Source organism: Doryrhamphus excisus, linkage group LG1 (genome assembly GCF_037039965.1).
Source record: "Doryrhamphus excisus strain RoL-2023G ecotype Guam linkage group LG1, RoL_Dexc_Guam_v1.1, whole genome shotgun sequence".
Classification (NCBI taxonomy): domain Eukaryota; kingdom Metazoa; phylum Chordata; class Actinopteri; order Syngnathiformes; family Syngnathidae; genus Doryrhamphus; species Doryrhamphus excisus.
The window spans coordinates 25714488-25734242 of NC_136357.1; the positions used below are offsets into that span (position 1 = coordinate 25714488).

Genomic DNA, 19755 nt, shown 5'->3' on the forward strand with positions numbered 1-19755 from the left:
ACAAACACCGACACCCCGAGAGTGTGAACGCCCGACATCCAGATCTCATCCAGTCCACATTTGGTCTTCTGAAGGCCGTGATTCTCCACCAAATATTTTCAGGTTCGAACTCCCCCCTTTCTATTTTTCCACCACCTTTCTTCTATTGCACGGAAGGACAGAGGAAGTACGAGGACATAAAAAGCACACCGATCAATAAATCAGCTAGCGTGAAAACCCCCTCCTGATTGTTGCTTCGTCTCCACGTAAAAAAATCCTGTTTTTCCAAAGCCCTGCTCCGCTCCTCTCCGCTCCGACTGTGGTGATTTAGCAACAGGATGAGCCGGGAATAATTGTTCCTTTTTTTTCCTTTTTAATCTCTGCGGCTTTTTGCTTTGAGGCAGCGCTGCAGGTGCAATAATAGACCTGATTGAGCCTTGAGCCCCTTTTAAAGCCCACCTAGATAAAAAACAACAACATGAAAAAGCTGCTGTTGCTGACGTTGACGGGGGGGGGGGGGGGGGGGGGGTAGACCTTGGGATGGAAAATACATTTCCTGTCATGCGGCAGAGTGCCGGAGCCGAGTCGGTAAAATGGCGATAAAATTCTATGACCAAATCAAAGTGCACTCTTAAGGAAATGTGTCCGTTTCTGGGCATGCCTCCAAAACAATACCATCAAGTGCCACCACAATAAATTGCGGCATTTTTTTTTTGGTGACCATAAAAGTACGTTCCGACTACTTCTTCCCAATCCGAGTCGGAAATGTGGCAAAAAAAAAAAAAATGCATTTTGAAGACAACAGATGTTCTTCATCTTCTTCTCTTCAAGGTCAAGGTGTTTTTTTTTTTTTGTCTTCTCCTCCCCCGCCCTCGGACGCAAACCTTAATGGGGTTTGCTGAGTCGGCGTGGTTTAATGCCGTGTCACCCTGATTCACATTCGCGCTCGCTTGCTCACTCGCTCGCTAGCTCGCTCGCTCGCTCTCGGAGCTGCCAAGGACGATTTAGCGTTGAGTAGCGTGAAGTCATTGAGAGACGCCGTGCTGGACAAATGGCTCTAAAAGCTTCTCCAATGAGTGATCGCTCGCGTCCGCGAGTCGTCTTTGGCGGCGGACGGGAACAAAAAATGACACTGGAGGGGAAAAAAACGGTGACGGGGGCGGGAGTCGTTCAAAAAACGGCCACTACGTTTTTTTTTTCCTCGTATTCGCCACTTAGGACAACGACTTGCTAGCTGAGGACGGGAGCAGACTTGGTTACTACGACTACATTTGGGTGTCCAACATGTGGCCCTGATGTTTATTATTATTATTATTATTATTATTATTATTATTATTATTATTATTATTATTATTATTATTATTATTATTATTATTATTATTATTATTATTATTATTATTATTATTATTATTATTATTATTACTGCACTGCCTGGGGGGCAACAGGTGGCGCTACAACCCCCCAACGGTGACATCATTTCATCCAATCAGAAGCTTGAAGGCGTGTGTGAAATGGCAGAGTGGAAAAACCCCTTCCAGGTAGAAATGAAGACTTGCGGTAAAAATAGCAAAATCGTCACGCAAGCATGCAAAAAAAAAAAACAAAAAAAAATGGAAATTGAAACATGGCGGCGGCAAAGCTTTCTCCTCGCCTTCCTTTTATGCATGAAAGCCAGCAGGTGTCTCGTGATGTGAAGCGATTAAGCATCAAGTGTCGCGCACACAAAGTGCTTTCCTTTCCCAGCGGTGCTTTGATAGGACAAAGCCTCGCGTTTCAGCGCTTTGCACGGCTTTGGACGCTAATGAGTGCTGGCGTGATGCGGCGAGGGCGGGTTAATGAGGCTAAGCAGGTGAAAGCAGCAACACCTCGTCTTCGTGGAAGCCCTCGTCCATCACACGCCTTCCTACAAAGTCCTTCGCCGGTCAGGACCAATCGGGTTTCCGGTCAGTGATGTTTGCCGTGATTGCGTCACGATGGCGTCACATTCTCTACGTTTTTTTTCCCTCGTATTAGCCACTAAGGACAACGACTTGCTAGCTGAGGACGGGAGCAGACTTTGTTACTACGACTACATTTGGGTGTCCAACATGTGGCCCTGTTGTTTTCTCAGCCGGCGACACATTCTGAAAATATCATTTCACAAGAAAATGAACAAAAGGCGGCACGGCGGTCGAGTGGGTAGCGCGCAGACCTCACAGCTAGGAGACCAGGGTTCAATTCCACCCTCAGCCATCTCTGTGTGGAGTTTTCTCCGGGTACTCCGGTTTCCTCCCACATTCCAAAAACATGCTAGGTTAATTAGCGACTCCAAATTGTCCATAGGTATGAATGTGAGTGTGAATGGTTGTTTGTCTATATGTGCCCTGTGATTGGCTGGCCACCAGTCCAGGGTGTACCCCACCGTTTTTTTGTGAAGCGTCAGCCTTACCTTGACCGCCACCAGCATCTTGTCCTTGGTGGGACTCAGGTTGTAACACTCGGCCAGGAAGACTTTCCCAAAGGCTCCTTCTCCGAGTTCCCGCTTCAGGATGATGTCTCTGCGCTTGATATGCTGGACCACTGGCATGTCCACCACGGCGAGGAGGGAAGAGGGGAGGGGGGGGGGGGGGAGACAGAGTGTGACCTTTCGTTGGGTAAACAGCATCGCTACATTCCACTCAACGCTCAAAATATGTTTGGAAGGGAAAGGCGTCCAAAACACGAGGAAAGGGGGCGGGGAGGGGGGGGGGGGGCGAAAAGAGACGGTAAACAGAACGCAATCAGAGAAGCCGAGGTGGCGTTTAAATATGTTTATGGAAATTTATGTCGCCTATGCCACACCATCAGGAAGTAGCTGATGTTGATTGGACCGGGAAAGAAAACCGCTAACTTAATGAGGCTTGTGTTTGTGTGTGTAGGGGGGGGGACTTTGGGGGGGGGGGGGGGGGGTATTATGTATGAACATGTTTTAGTTTGATGGAATTGTTATAGAGGAAAAGAGACGATAAAGTTTCACACACAGTATTTATACGCCCCCCCCCCCCCATCATTAAAATGAGCGTGAACGCTCCAATTAACGAGTTTTCCCGAAGTAGTCTCGCAATCTTCAATGGCAAATAACTGCCAGGGTCTCCAATTAAAAAACATTGACTTACTGTAAATAGACCACTGTGTTATTAACGGTAATTGCGGCGACCAGTTCTTGACGGCATAATCTACGACTTTCTTTTCGATGCAGCTGTGGCTGTAGGCAACCTCACAATATTTTATCTGCATTTGCATTTTTTCCTCCTTTTTCTGCCTTTTTCCCATCAAGGGTTGCGTCCGTTGTTGTGGATCATTTTTTATGCCGGATGTCCTTCCTGGAGCAACCAGGCACGGGACAAAGTAATTAAGCCAAAATATTAAAAGAATTAAAATATTAAAATAAATAATATTATGAGGAAAAATAAGTCATAGAGTTGAATTAATGAAAAAATATATATTTAAAAAAATAAAATAAAGATGGAATTTTTGGAATATTAGGTTGGGGGAAATTATGGGAATTAAGTCAGAATATTATAAAAAAGAAAAATATTATAAAAATATTATAAAATATTATAAAAAGAATAAAGATGGGGAAAAAAACTAAAAAGGTAAAGAAAACCTGCATAAAGTTACTAAAATTGTAAAGACGGATCAAAGACCAAAATCCATGAAAAGGAACCAATCCAGTTTTAGGATAAGTTTTAGGTAATTACGGCGACTCGGCGACCAGTTATTGACGGCATAATTTACGACTTTCTTTTCAATGAAGCTGTGGCTGTAAGCAACCTCACAATATTTTATCCCCATTTGCATTTTTCCCTCCTTCTTATGCCTTTTCCCATCAAGGAATTATGCCGGATGTCCTTCGTGCAGCAACACGGGACAAAATAATCAAGCCAAAATATTAAAAGAAATCATATTCTAATAATAAAAAAAGTCATTATTTTAGGAGAATAAACTTGTAATATTATAGGAAAAAATAAGTCATATAGTTGAATTAATGAAAAAATATATATTTTAAAAAATAAAATAAAGATGGAATTTTGGGAATATTAAGTTGGGGGAAATTATGGGAATTAAGTCATAATATTATAAAAAGAAAAATATTATAAAAATATTATAAAATATTATAAAAAGAATGAAAAAATTTCAAAGATTGAAGTAGAACGTTGAAATATTTGGAGCAGAAATGAGTATAATCTACGACTTTCTTTTCAATGCAGCTGTGGCTGTAAGCAACCTCACAATATTTTATCCCCATTTGCATTTTCCCCTCCTTCTTATGCCTTTTCCCATCAAGGAATTATGCCGGATGTCATTACTGGAGCAACCATGCACGGGACAAAATAATCAAGCCAAAATATTAAAAAAAAAATCATATTCTAATAATAAAAAATCATTATTTTAGGAGAATAAACTTGAAATATAATATCTAGCGTTAGACGTTTATAAAGTGATGGAGAAGCACTGCTAGAAGCATCACCGTGCGGGATGATATAGCGAAATGGTGCGTTTTGGTGACAAATATCCAATTCATTTTAAACAGCGTTGCAATGAAGGTTCACCTCGGGCACACGAGAGCGTGTTGAGTTTCCTCGGTAAATACGAGCTGGTGTCTCTCATCTGATAGACAACAAGACTCTCATGCACCAGCGTGACTCATAAAGCCTGCGTCAGAGCGCAGATGGAGGAAGGATTGAGATTTGAGGAAGTTTTCTCCAAAATACACTCGGTGACGTGGCTGAACATGACATGAAGGGATTAGCGAGTTCTCACTCCGGCTGCTTTCCTCTTATTTTGAAGGAACTCTAGTCAAACACCCGCTACAATATATGATGGGAAACCTGCCGCAAAAACGCTAGTCAAAGATCCTCTATATGACAGGAGTGTTCTAGTTTAAGCACTAATTGCAAAAACGCTAGTCAAAGATCCTCTATATGACAGGAATGTTCTTCTAGTTTAAGCACCAATTGCAAAAATGCAAATCAAAGATCTTCTATATGACAGGAGCACTCTGCTCATTTAAGGACCTGCGGCAAAACCCTTGTCAAAGATCCTCTATATGACAGGAACGTTCCTCTAGTTTGACCACTAATTGCAAAAACGCTTGTCAAAGATCCTCTATATGACAGGAGTGTTGTTCTAGTTTAAGCACTAATTGCAAAAATGCAAGTCAAAGATCTTCTATATGACAGGAGCACTCTGCTCATTTAAGAACCTGCGGCAAAAAACGCTTGTCAAAGATCCTCTATTTGACTGGAACTTTCTTCAATTAAAGCACTAAATGCAAAAATGCTAGTCAAAGATCCTCTATATGACAGGAGTGTTGTTCTAGTTTAAGCACTAATTGCAAAAACGCTAGTCAAAGATCCTATATATGACAGGAGTGTTGTTCTAGTTTAGGCACTAATTGCAAAAACGCTAGTCAAAGATCCTCTATATGACAGGAGTGTTGTTCTAGTTTAAGTACTAATTGCAAACATGCTAGTCAAAGATCCTCTATATGACAGGAGCACTCTGCTCATTTAAGGACCTGCGGCAAAACCCTTGTCAAAGATCCTCTATATGACAGGAACGTTCCTCTAGTTTGACCACTAATTGCAAAAACGCTAGTCAAAGATCCTCTATATGACAGGAATGTTCTTCTAGTTTAAGCACTAATTGCAAAAACGCTAGTCAAAGATCCTCTATATGACAGGAATGCTCTTCTAGTTTAAGCACCAATTGCAAAAATGCAAATCAAAGATCTTCTATATGACAGGAGCACTCTGCTCATTTAAGAACCTGCGGCAAAAAACGCTTGTCAAAGATCCTCTATTTGACTGGAACATTCTTCAATTAAAGTACTAAATGCAAAAATGCTAGTCAAAGATCCTCTATATGAGAGGAACGTTCCTCTAGTTTGACCACTAATTGCAAAAACGCTAGTCAAAGATCCTCTATATGACAGGAATGTTGTTCTAGTTTAAGCACTAATTGCAAAAACACGAGTCAAAGATCCTCTATATGACAGGAGTGTTGTTCTAGTTTAAGCACTAATTGCAAAAACGCGAGTCAAAGATCCTCTATATGACAGGAACGTTCTTCTAGTTTAAGCACCAATTGCAAAAATGCAAATCAAAGATCTTCTATATGACAGGAGCACTCTGCTCATTTAAGAACCTGCGGCAAAAAACGCTTGTCAAAGATCCTCTATATGACAGGAACGTTCCTCTAGTTTGACCACTAATTGCAAAAACGCTAGTCAAAGATCCTCTATATGACAGGAATGTTCTTCTAGTTTAAGCACCAATTGCAAAAACGCTAGTCAAAGATCCTCTATATGACAGGAATGTTCTTCTAGTTTAAGCACCAATTGCAAAATGCAAATCAAAGATCTTCTATATGACAGGAGCACTCTGCTCATTTAAGAACCTGCGGCAAAAAACGCTTGTCAAAGATCCTCTATTTGACTGGAACATTCTTCAATTAAAGTACTAAATGCAAAAATGCTAGTCAAAGATCCTCTATATGAGAGGAACGTTCCTCTAGTTTGACCACTAATTGCAAAAACGCTAGTCAAAGATCCTCTATATGACAGGAATGTTGTTCTAGTTTAAGCACTAATTGCAAAAACGCTAGTCAAAGATCCTCTATATGACAGGAATGCTCTTCTAGTTTAATCACTAATTGCAAAAATGCAAGTCAAAGATCTTCTATATGACAGGAGCACTCTGCTCATTTAAGAACCTGCGGCAAAAAACACTTGTCAAAGATCCTCTATATAACAGGAGCACTCTGCTCATTTAAGGATCTACGGCAAAAACGCTAGTCAAAGATCCTCTATATGACAGGAACATTTCTTCTAGTTTAACCACTACTTGCAAAAACGCTAGTCAAAGAGCCTCTGACATCCATGTTCTTCTAGTTCAAGCACTGATTGCAAAAAGGCTAGTCAGAGATCCTCTATATAACAAGGATGTTCTTCTAGTAAAGTACTAATTGCAAATACACTAGTCAAAGATCCTCTATATAACAAGAATGGTCTTCTATTAAAGCACTAATTGCAAATACACTAGTCAAAGATCCTCAATGTGTGATAGGAGCACTCTGCTGAGTTAAAGACCTGTGTCAGAAACGCTAGCCAAAGATCCTCCATAGTATACAAGAGGAGCGCCACACTACTGCTTTTAAAGACCGACTGCAAAAAACATTTGTCAAAGATCCTCTATAGAAGAGGAGGGCTGTGCAGTTTTTAAGGAGCTCCTGTTCCTCATGTCGGTGTTGCTGGTGGCAAAGCTTTTTCCGGAAGAGGTGATTTTACAAGGCGGTGTCTCATTATAAAACGTCCCCTTGTGGCGTCTCAATGCCGCCAATAAAGCAGGCAGACATTTGCTGCCCGGCTCTTTTATTTCTGCTTTGCGGCTTCCAATTGTTGGGGGTCAAAGTCGGATTACAAAAAACAACAACAAAAAAAATGGTCCCACGCCGTTTATTCTTGTCGTCGGTAAAGGATCTTTGACTAGCGTTTTTTGCAATTAGTGCTTAAACTAGAACAACACTCCTGTCCTATAGAGGATCTTTGACTAGCGTTTTTGCAAGTAGTGGTTAAACTAGAAGAATGTTCCTGTCATATAGAGGATCTTTGATTTGCATTTTTGCAATTGGTGCTTAAACAAGAAGAACATTCCTGTCATATAGAGGATCTTTGACTAGCGTTTTTGCAATTACTGCTTAAACTAGAAGAATGTTCCTGTCATATAGAGGATCTTTGACTAGCGTTTTTGCCGCATGTCCTTAAATGAGCCGAGTGTTCCTGTCATATAGAGGATCTTTGACTATCGTTTTTGTAAGTAGTGGTTAAATTAGAAGAATGTTCCTGTCATATGGAGGATCTTTGACTATCATTTTTGCAAGCGGTGGTTAAATTAGAATAACACTCCTGTCATATAGAGGATCTTTGACTAGCGTTTTTGCCGCATGTCCTTAAATGAGCCGAGTGCTCCTGTCATATAGAAGATCTATGACTAGCATTTTTGCATTTAGTGCTTTAATAGAAAAATGTTCCTGTGATAGAGGATCTTTGACAAGCGTTTTTGCCGCAGATCCTTAAATGAGCAGAGTGCTCCTGTCATATAGAGGATCTTTGACTAGCGTTTTTGCCGCAGGTCCTTAAATGAGCAGAGTGCTCCTATCATATAGAAGATCTTTGACTTGCATTTTTGCAATTAGTGCTTAAACTAGAACAACACTCCTGTCATATAGAGGATCTTTGACTAGCGTTTTTGCAAGTAGTGGTTAAACTAGAAGAATGTTCCTGTCATATAGAGGATCTTTGACTATCGTTTTTGCAAGTGGTGGTTAAATTAGAAGAACACTCCTGTCATATAGAGGATCTTTGACTAGCGTTTTTGCAAGTAGTTGTTAAACTAGAAGAATGTTCCTGTCATATGGAGGATCTTTGACTATCATTTTTGCAAGTGGTGGTTAAATTAGAATAACACTCCTGTCATATAGAGGATCTTTGATTTGCATTTTTGCAATTGGTGCTTAAACTAGAAGAACATTCCTGTCATATAGAGGATCTTTGACTAGCGTTTTTGCAATTACTGCTTAAACTAGAAGAATGTTCCTGTCATATAGAGGATCTTTGACTAGCGTTTTTGCCGCATGTCCTTAAATGAGCCGAGTGCTCCTGTCATATAGAAGATCTCTGACTAGCATTTTTGCATTTAGTGCTTTAATAGAAAAATGTTCCTGTGATATAGAGGATCTTTGACAAGCGTTTTTGCCGCAGATCCTTAAATGAGCAGAGTGCTCCTGTCATATAGAGGATCTTTGACTAGCGTTTTTGCCGCAGGTCCTTCATGGCAACCGGAAGCGGAAGTCATTTCAATTTTGGGTGAATTCTCGAAATAAGTCATGGCAACACAGGAAGGTGGCGTCTCTCTCTTTGCCATTTGTGTTAACATTCTAGAAGTGGTTAATTGGGTTTGCTTTTTTTAAGTAGCGAAAACATGTATTTGGGGCGGCACGGTGGTCTAGTGGTTAGCGCTAGGAGACCAGGGTTCAATTCCACCCTCGGCCATCTCTGTGTGGAGTTTACATGTTCTTCCTGTGCATGCGTGGGTTTTTTCGGGTACTCCGGTTTCCTCCCACATTCCAAAAACATGCTAGGTTAATTAGCCACTCCAAATTGTCCATAGGTATGAATGTGAGTGTGAATGGTTGTTTGTCTATATGTGCCCTGTGATTGGCTGGCCACCAGTCCAGGGTGTACCCCGCCTCTCGCTCAAAAACGGCTGGGATAGGCTCCAGCACCCCCGTAATCCTCGTGAGGAAAAAGCGGTAGAAAATGAATGAATGAACATTTATTTGGTTAGAGCCAGACCGTAATGACGCTAACCAAGGTTCCATCAATCTCAATAGCAACAAATAGACAGCAAATTCTATTTAAACCTAAACTATTAAAATATTATACAGATTTCTATATTGACTGAAGTATTATATTTTGATTTGAGAATGAAAAGTGGATATCAGAAGTATGAATATTTCAGTATCGATCCGCGCATCACGACTTGATGACGACCCGCCATACGCTATGGCGAGATGGAAGCGAATAGCAAATATGCCAATAGAAATCATCATCCCCGACATAAAAGCCATAAAAAGGCTGATCTTTTGCGATGAAAAGACCCAAAAAAAAGCATTCATGTTCCCAACTTATCCAAGCGCATAAAAAACGTTAGCGAGTCGTGACACGTTTTGGCCGAGTCGCTTGGAAGAGTTCATTATCGCAGAGCGTGCTAACTAGCCATCCCGTCATGTCTGAGCGGCTAAATGGGCTCTCCATCAGGCGGCGGAACCCCCGGTGTCACTTCCCTTCCTTCCAGCGGAACAGTTTCCAGCCACTGGATCTGGCAACTCTTCAAAGCCATTTCAACTTTATTTAACTTTCATTCCAGGCGGGAGCCAAGCGGCGCCGCTGTCAAATGGGCTTGAACGGGGCCTGAAAGGACGTGAGTGACGCGGCAGACAGCAGCTTTCGCTCTTTTTAAAGAACATTCTGTGCCTTTGAATCAATCATGCGGCCGACTCGCCGCGTCCTCGCTGCCGCCGTGGATGGCTGCTGATGGCGATGCTTAGCGCTATTTACAAAAAAACGACCATGCCGGCTTCGCTCAATTGTCTTAAATTGTTATTTAAAAAAAAAGTACGCCGGATGAGACTGAGACTAAATTGATGCCTGTTACGTCTGTTGAAGACTAAAATCAGGGCGTCATCTATTAGCGCTCCCCATTTCCTGTTTGACACCATAGAGGAAGACCAACAACGCTAGGTTGTTAGCCCAACAAAATGTTTGCCTACAAGTATTTTATGTTTACTCAAAACATCAGGAGTTTGGCTTTCTGACTGTTTTCATGCTAACTAGTAACTATCAGCTTCCCGACTGTTTTTTTTAATGCTAGTTATTAGCTTTCTGTTTTAATGCTAGTTATTAGCTATTCACTTTCTGACAGTTTTCATGCTAGTTATTAGCTTTTCTATTTTAATGCGTGTTATTAGCTATTGACGTTCTGACTGTTTTCATGCTAGTTATTGGCTATTAGCTTTCTGACTGTTTTCATGCTAGTTATTGGCTATTAGCCTTCTGACTGTTTTCATGCTAGTTAGTAACTGCCAGCTTCCCGACTGTTTTTTAATGCTAGTTATTAGCTTTCTGTTTTAATGCTAGTTATTAGCTATTGACTTTCTGGCTGTTTTCATGCTAGTTATTGGCGATGAGCTTTCTGTCTGTTTTCATGCTAGTTATTGGCTATTGGCTTTCTGACTGTTTTCATGCTAGTTATTGGCTATTAGCCTTCTGACTGTTTTCGTGCTAGTTATTGGCTATTAGCCTTCTGACTGTTTTCGTGCTAGTTATTGGTTATTAGCCTTCTGACTGTTTTCATGCTAGTTAGTAACTGCCAGCTTCCCGACTGTTTTTTAATGCTAGTTATTAGCTTTCTGTTTTAATGCTAGTTATTAGCTATTGACTTTCTGGCTGTTTTCATGCTAGTTATTGGCTATTAGCCTTCTGACTGTTTTCATGCTAGTTAGTAACTGCCAGCTTCCCGACTGTTTTTTAATGCTAGTTATTAGCTTTCTGTTTTAATGCTAGTTATTAGCTATTGACTTTCTGGCTGTTTTCATGCTAGTTATTGGCGATGAGCTTTCTGGCTGTTTTCATGCTAGTTATTGGCTATTGGCTTTCTGACTGTTTTCATGCTAGTTATTGGCTATTAGCCTTCTGACTGTTTTCATGCTAGTTATTGGCTATTAGCCTTCTGACTGTTTTCATGCTAGTTATTGGCTATTAGCTTTCTGACTGTTTTCATGCTAGTTATTGGTTATTCGCCTTCTGACTGTTTTCATGCTAGTTAGTAACTGCCAGCTTCCCGACTGTTTTTTAATGCTAGTTATTAGCTTTCTGTTTTAATGCTAGTTATTAGCTATTGACTTTCTGGCTGTTTTCATGCTAGTTATTGGCTATTAGCCTTCTGACTGTTTTCATGCTAGTTAGTAACTGCCAGCTTCCCGACTGTTTTTTAATGCTAGTTATTAGCTTTCTGTTTTAATGCTAGTTATTAGCTATTGACTTTCTGGCTGTTTTCATGCTAGTTATTGGCGATGAGCTTTCTGGCTGTTTTCATGCTAGTTATTGGCTATTGGCTTTCTGACTGTTTTCATGCTAGTTATTGGCTATTAGCCTTCTGACTGTTTTCATGCTAGTTATTGGCTATTAGCCTTCTGACTGTTTTCATGCTAGTTATTGGCTATTAGCTTTCTGACTGTTTTCATGCTAGTTATTGGTTATTCGCCTTCTGACTGTTTTCATGCTAGTTAGTAACTGCCAGCTTCCCGACTGTTTTTTAATGCTAGTTATTAGCTTTCTGTTTTAATGCTAGTTATTAGCTATTGACTTTCTGGCTGTTTTCATGCTAGTTATTGGCTATTAGCCTTCTGACTGTTTTCATGCTAGTTAGTAACTGCCAGCTTCCCGACTGTTTTTTAATGCTAGTTATTAGCTTTCTGTTTTAATGCTAGTTATTAGCTATTGACTTTCTGGCTGTTTTCATGCTAGTTATTGGCGATGAGCTTTCTGGCTGTTTTCATGCTAGTTATTGGCTATTGGCTTTCTGACTGTTTTCATGCTAGTTATTGGCTATTAGCCTTCTGACTGTTTTCATGCTAGTTATTGGCTATTAGCCTTCTGACTGTTTTCATGCTAGTTATTGGCTATTAGCTTTCTGACTGTTTTCATGCTAGTTATTGGTTATTAGCCTTCTGACTGTTTTCATGCTAGTTAGTAACTGCCAGCTTCCCGACTGTTTTTTAATGCTAGTTATTAGCTTTCTGTTTTAATGCTAGTTATTAGCTATTGACTTTCTGGCTGTTTTCATGCTAGTTATTGGCTATTAGCCTTCTGACTGTTTTCATGCTAGTTAGTAACTGCCAGCTTCCCGACTGTTTTTTAATGCTAGTTATTAGCTTTCTGTTTTAATGCTAGTTATTAGCTATTGACTTTCTGGCTGTTTTCATGCTAGTTATTGGCGATGAGCTTTCTGGCTGTTTTCATGCTAGTTATTGGCTATTGGCTTTCTGACTGTTTTCATGCTAGTTATTGGCTATTAGCCTTCTGACTGTTTTCATGCTAGTTATTGGCTATTAGCTTTCTGACTGTTTTCATGCTAGTTATTGGTTATTAGCCTTCTGACTGTTTTCATGCTAGTTAGTAACTGCCAGCTTCCCGACTGTTTTTTAATGCTAGTTATTAGCTTTCTGTTTTAATGCTAGTTATTAGCTATTGACTTTCTGGCTGTTTTCATGCTAGTTATTGGCTATTAGCCTTCTGACTGTTTTCATGCTAGTTAGTAACTGCCAGCTTCCCGACTGTTTTTTAATGCTAGTTATTAGCTTTCTGTTTTAATGCTAGTTATTAGCTATTGACTTTCTGGCTGTTTTCATGCTAGTTATTGGCGATGAGCTTTCTGGCTGTTTTCATGCTAGTTATTGGCTATTGGCTTTCTGACTGTTTTCATGCTAGTTATTGGCTATTAGCCTTCTGACTGTTTTCATGCTAGTTATTGGCTATTAGCCTTCTGACTGTTTTCATGCTAGTTATTGGCTATTAGCTTTCTGACTGTTTTCATGCTAGTTATTGGTTATTAGCCTTCTGACTGTTTTCATGCTAGTTAGTAACTGCCCGCTTCCCGACTGTTTTTTAATGCTAGTTATTAGCTTTCTGTTTTAATGCTAGTTATTAGCTATTGACTTTCTGGCTGTTTTCATGCTAGTTATTGGCTATTAGCCTTCTGACTGTTTTCATGCTAGTTAGTAACTGCCAGCTTCCCGACTGTTTTTTAATGCTAGTTATTAGCTTTCTGTTTTAATGCTAGTTATTAGCTATTGACTTTCTGGCTGTTTTCATGCTAGTTATTGGCTATTAGCCTTCTGACTGTTTTCATGCTAGTTAGTAACTGCCAGCTTCCCGACTGTTTTTTAATGCTAGTTATTAGCTTTCTGTTTTAATGCTAGTTATTAGCTATTGACTTTCTGGCTGTTTTCATGCTAGTTATTGGCGATGAGCTTTCTGTCTGTTTTCATGCTAGTTATTGGCTATTGGCTTTCTGACTGTTTTCATGCTAGTTATTGGCTATTAGCCTTCTGACTGTTTTCATGCTAGTTATTGGCTATTAGCCTTCTGACTGTTTTCGTGCTAGTTATTGGCTATTAGCTTTCTGACTGTTTTCATGCTAGTTATTGGTTATTAGCCTTCTGACTGTTTTCATGCTAGTTAGTAACTGCCAGCTTCCCGACTGTTTTTTAATGCTAGTTATTAGCTTTCTGTTTTAATGCTAGTTATTAGCTATTGACTTTCTGGCTGTTTTCATGCTAGTTATTGGCTATTAGCCTTCTGACTATTTTCATGCTAGTTAGTAACTGCCAGCTTCCCGACTGTTTTTTAATGCTAGTTATTAGCTTTCTGTTTTAATGCTAGTTATTAGCTATTGACTTTCTGGCTGTTTTCATGCTAGTTATTGGCGATGAGCTTTCTGGCTGTTTTCATGCTAGTTATTGGCTATTGGCTTTCTGACTATTTTCATGCTAGTTATTGGCTATTAGCCTTCTGACTGTTTTCGTGCTAGTTATTGGCTATTAGCTTTCTGACTGTTTTCATGCTAGTTATTGGTTATTAGCCTTCTGACTGTTTTCATGCTAGTTAGTAACTGCCAGCTTCCCGACTGTTTTTTAATGCTAGTTATTAGCTTTCTGTTTTAATGCTAGTTATTAGCTATTGACTTTCTGGCTGTTTTCATGCTAGTTATTGGCTATTAGCCTTCTGACTATTTTCATGCTAGTTAGTAACTGCCAGCTTCCCGACTGTTTTTTAATGCTAGTTATTAGCTTTCTGTTTTAATGCTAGTTATTAGCTATTGACTTTCTGGCTGTTTTCATGCTAGTTATTGGCGATGAGCTTTCTGGCTGTTTTCATGCTAGTTATTGGCTATTGGCTTTCTGACTGTTTTCATGCTAGTTATTGGCTATTAGCCTTCTGACTGTTTTCATGCTAGTTATTGGCTATTAGCCTTCTGACTGTTTTCATGGTAGTTAGTAACTGTCAGCTTCCCAACTGTTTTTTATGCTAGTTATTAGCATTCTGTTTTAATGCTAGTTATTAGCTATTCACTTTCTGACTGTTTTAATGCTAGTTATTAGCTTTCTGTTTTAATGCTCGTTATTAGCTATTGACGTTCTGACTGTTTTCATGCTAGTTATTGGCTATTGACTTTCTGACTATTTTGATGCTAGTTATTGGCTATTAGTTTTCTGACTATTTTCATGCTAGTTATTGGCTATTAGTCTTCTGACTGTTTTCATGCTAGTTATTAGCTATTAGCTTTCTGACTGTTTTCATGCTCGTTATTAGCTTTCTGTTTTAATGCTAGTTATTAGCTATTCACTTTCTGACTGTTTTCATGCTAGTTATTGGCTATTAGTTTTCTGACTGTTTTATGCTAGCTATTAGCTTTCTGTTTTAATGCTAGTTTTTAGCTATTCACTTTTTGACTGTTTTCATGCCAGTTATTAGCCATTAGTTTTTCTCTTTTTTCATGCTAGTTATTAGCCATTAGCTTTCTTCCTGTTTTTTTGCTAGTTATTAGCCATTAGCTTTCTGAATGTTTTCATGTTAGTTATTAGCCACTACGTATTCTGCTACATGCTAGTTTTGTTCAACGTGTTTTACTTGTGAACATCCAGTTTATTAGCTCGTTACTTTCTACTTGCAACGTTCCAATGCCAGTTTCTTTTATTCATGCGTCCGTCTGTCCCTGCCGTGCGTCAACGTAGCTCAGTAACTGTTTGTTCCTAGGTTAGCCTTCACTTTCCCGGGGCTAGCAGAGATGAATCCTGACGCTGCTCTCAGGTTCACCTGAGAAGACAAGGCTGTCCTCCCAGGAAAAGATTTTACTCAGTCGGGTCGGACAGGAAGAGCTTTGTTCTGTTTCTGTGCCGACTTTGTTTGTGCTGCTTTGTTTGGCAACCACTCACCCCGTTTCCCCAGAGTGTGTGTAGCGTTGCTTTGCCTCACAATGTCACTATGTGTGCGTGTGTCGGTGTGTGTGTGCACGGAGTATTGTAGTCATCTTCAGGTCAGGGAAGGTATTTGCAAGGACGAGTGTTTCATGTTGGGAAAGGCTGGGATTTATTCTTATTTCCATTTCCTAAAGATGCTAGAAGCCGTTTTCACAGCAGAGTTAGGTCAACGCTTGTGAAAACGAGACACAAAAATAAAAGTTCATGAAAATTCAGCAAAGCTCATCAATTCACTGACTGAAACTGTCAAGTAATAATCGTAATATTATATATAATCGTAATATTATTATAATCGTAATATAAAATAACCAGAGATGTGCATTTAGCTGCTAACAGGCTAATAGGCTAACCGGCTACTATGTTTTTTTTGCTTTGAAAGTATCTTCACCTTTTACGATATCATTTTTACATCTCTGGGAAGTCGGAAAACAAGCGATGATATAAAAAAATCTAGCATTTGACCCCCCCAAAACCTCTTTTGTTAGCATTTTAGCAGTTCAACAGTTATAAAATGGAGCTAGCGCTACATGCTATGAATGAATGAAAGTCAAAAATTTTAAGAAAAAATTTGCAATATCATGTTAAAAAGTCGTACATACAACAGAAATGGTAAAAAAAAACTAAAATATAACTAAAATATTAGTCAAAGTAAAATTACTCAAGCCACTGAAGACCGGTCAATAAAAATGTTTCAAGGTAAAGCTTTTGTGTCTTTTGTTAGCATTTTAGCAGTTCAGCAGCTATAAAGTGGAGCTAGTGCTACATGCTATGAATGAATGAAAGTCAAAAATCTTAAGAAAAAAATTGCAATATCATGTTAAAAAGTCGTAACTTTACAAGAATTACATGGTAATATTACAAGGAAAAATAACATCATTTTAGTATAGTATATTGCATAATGTTGAAATATTAAAGAAAATGTGTTTTTAAAACCGTAAAAAGACACAAAGTTATAATTTTTGTCCAATGAGGTTGAGGACTTATGAGAATGAAGTCTAAATATTCAAAAAAGTCAGACAAAAGTCAGAATTACAACAATAATGTTGAAATAGTTGGAAAATAAAAATACAACAGAAATGGTTAAAAAAAACTAAAATATAACTAAAATATTAGGAGGGATCAGGAAAAAGACAAAAAAGTCAAATAAAGTAAAATTACTCAAGCCACTGAAGACCGGTCAATAAAAATGTTTCAAGGTAAAGCTTTTGTGTCTTTTGTTAGCATTTTAGCAGTTCAGCAGCTATAAAGTGGAGCTAATGCTACATGCTATGAATGAATAGCATGTAGCATATTGACCGGTCTTCAGTGGCTTGAGTAATTTTACTTTATTTTTTTTTCTTTTTCCTGATCTCTCCTAATATTTTAGTTATATTTTAGTTTTTTTTAACCATTTCTGTTGTATTTTTATTTTCCAACTATTCCAACATTATTGTTGTAATTCTGACTTTTGTTTGACTTTTCTGAATATTTAAACTTCATTCGCATTGAAATATTTTTTTTGACTGGTCTTCAGTGGCTTGAGTAATTTTACTTTATTTGACTTTTTTTTTCTTTTTCCCAAAAAGTTGCTAAAAGCAAGCATAGCATGAGTTGCTATGTGAGGAATAGTTGGATAAATGACAACAATCTGGAAGTCAGCGGTGTGAGTAATGTTTGGAGTAAACCAGCGAGGAGGCGTGACTGATTAGGATGTTCCTTCAGAGTTTTTTTTTTTTTTTTGGCTTTCACTTTTTGTTTTAATCCGCCGGCTTTCCATAAAAGGCCAATCCTGTAGCGGCATTAGCGAGATAAAGGCAGAAAGGCAAAGGACAATTCTTTAGCCTAATGACAGATCGCTATCTTGGGCGGATGCGCTGTCTCACAGCAAGTGGCTTTGTTTTATCGCTCAGATTGCTTTTTTAATTACGGATTTGTTACATCCCAGCGGCCAAAGTGACACAATGGCTTCTTCAGACGAAGAGGAGCGCGTTAGCGTTAGCTAGCTAGGCTTAGTAGAGATGTTATTAGCCGCCGCTAGGACACGCCCACTTTGTCTCCTCTGCTTTAACGAAGTCCTAATGAAATGTTCATTGGCTGCCGACATTTATGTTAGAATGCAGTGATTTAAAGTCTTACAGATTCCATATTATAGTATTTTTCACCGGTTTGAAGTACTTGGTTGACTATACCTTTAATGCTAATAGCGCTATTGTGTACTTGATCCACTTTGTACATGCACACTGTAACTCTTATCCAAGCTAATGGTTGCAGTGTATCACACGCAACGCTAACATGGAGCATAGCTATGTGATGCTAATGTTACGCTATGTGATGCTAACATGCTAAAACACCAGGTTAGCCTGCAATCAAACGATCAAACTCACAGCTCCTATGTTTGACAGATGGCTGGAAGGGCTTTTTTAGATGTGTAGCGAAGCCTGCTTTTTACATGCACACTGTAACTCTTATCCGAGCTAATGGTTGCAGTGTATCACACGCAACGCTAACATGGAGTATAGCTATGTGACGCTAACGTCACGCTATGTGATACTAACATGCTAACACGGCAGGTTAGCCTGCAATCAAATGATCAAATTCACAGCTCCCATGTTTGACAGATGGCTGGAAGGGCTTTTTTTTAGATGTGTAGCGAAGCCTGCTTTTTACATGCACACTGTAACTCTTATCCGAGCTAATGGTTGCAGTGTATCACACGCAACGCTAACATGGAGCATAGCTATGTGATGCTAACGTTACGCTATGTGATGCTAACATGCTAACACGGCAGGTTAGCCTGCAATCAAACGATCAAACTCACAGCTCCTATGTTTGACAGATGGCTGGAAGGACTTTTTTTTAGATGTGTAGCGAAGCCTGCTTTTTACATGCACACTGTAACTCTTATCCGAGCTAATGGTTGCAGTGTATCACACGCAACGCTAACATGGAGCATAGCTATGTGATGCTAACGTTACGCTATGTGATGCTAACATGCTAACACGGCAGGTTAGCCTGCAATCAAACGATCAAATTCACAGCTCCTATGTTTGACAGATGACTGGAAGGGCTTTTTTAGATGTGTAGCGAAGCCTGCTTTTTTTTTTTTTTTTTTTACAAAACGGTGGGTGTATTCAGGGGGTGGGTCGTCTAGCTAGGGGTGGAATTTCAAAAGCCACCTAGCCAAAAAAAAGTACCGGTCATTTCCAGACTGTATCTATAGGAAAATCATATAATGTATGTATGTCAAATTGGTATTTGAAACAATGTAAAATAAGTCACATAATAAGGCCATTTAAAAACTACTTTAAGAATGAAAACTTTATTGACAATTGACACATGGCTACGTTTACGATCGGTCAACGTTTCAACAGACAAACGTGATTACGAATTAATGAAGGATCCTAAATATCGATATTTTGATTTTGAGACAGAATTCTGGTATTCCAGACGATATTTGGAAGTATCAGTATTTCGGTATCGATCTGCACTTCTCTCAAAAGTGGAGCAAACAAGCGAGGGAGATGGTGGATTTTCCTCACGTCGGACCCTCATAAACGGGCGCCGGGGACACATCGCTTTTTAGAACATCATTAAAAAGTCACTTTTGCGTAATGGGGCACTTTTAATGTGCTACAACTTGACACTTCCAGGTACAAACTACATTAAAAAAAATATTTATTCAAAAAGTCCAAAGTTTAAATACACCAGCTTCTTTTGGGAGCGCACGAGCCATTCCAACGAGAAACAACATGGCCGTTCATATCATCGTAAATATTTCACATTAAGCATCATTTCTTTGGCTTCAATGAGGACATACAGCCAAAGACAACCTCATTAGCTGTGCCATAAATATTCTATATAATTAATCAGAATTTACTCCAAACTCCTACAAATCATTCGCTATTCTCTATAGCGAGTCTAGACTTTACACCAAATGCACAACAAAACCCGATCCCTGGTGTTTAAGTACTTACTTGGCCGTACTTATTGCTAATATTTTAATCCGGCTGTAAGACAGAGCTCAGCGACTGAGCTGCTGGAAGTTACACGTCAGCGGATCCTCGCACGTTCGCCATTCAGCACTCACAACACCACACGTTTGCCCATTTTTGGTATAAAAAAACAAAAAACAAATATTAGCACTTGATGCGCTCATCCATGACTGTTCGTCGG

The 19755-nt window shown here is 39.3% G+C and overlaps 1 protein-coding gene across 2 annotated transcripts in view; it reads right to left on the reverse strand.

The window, feature by feature from the left end:
- Positions 1–19755, reverse strand: part of ntrk3b (neurotrophic tyrosine kinase, receptor, type 3b) — a 273184-nt gene that overhangs the window by 36082 nt on the left and 217347 nt on the right. For both annotated transcript variants that reach the window (XM_078792754.1, XM_078792752.1), the window contains one exon: positions 2408–2538. In XM_078792754.1, coding sequence (XP_078648880.1) covers positions 2408–2538 — 131 coding nt within the window. The remainder of the gene's footprint in view (positions 1–2407; positions 2539–19755) is intronic.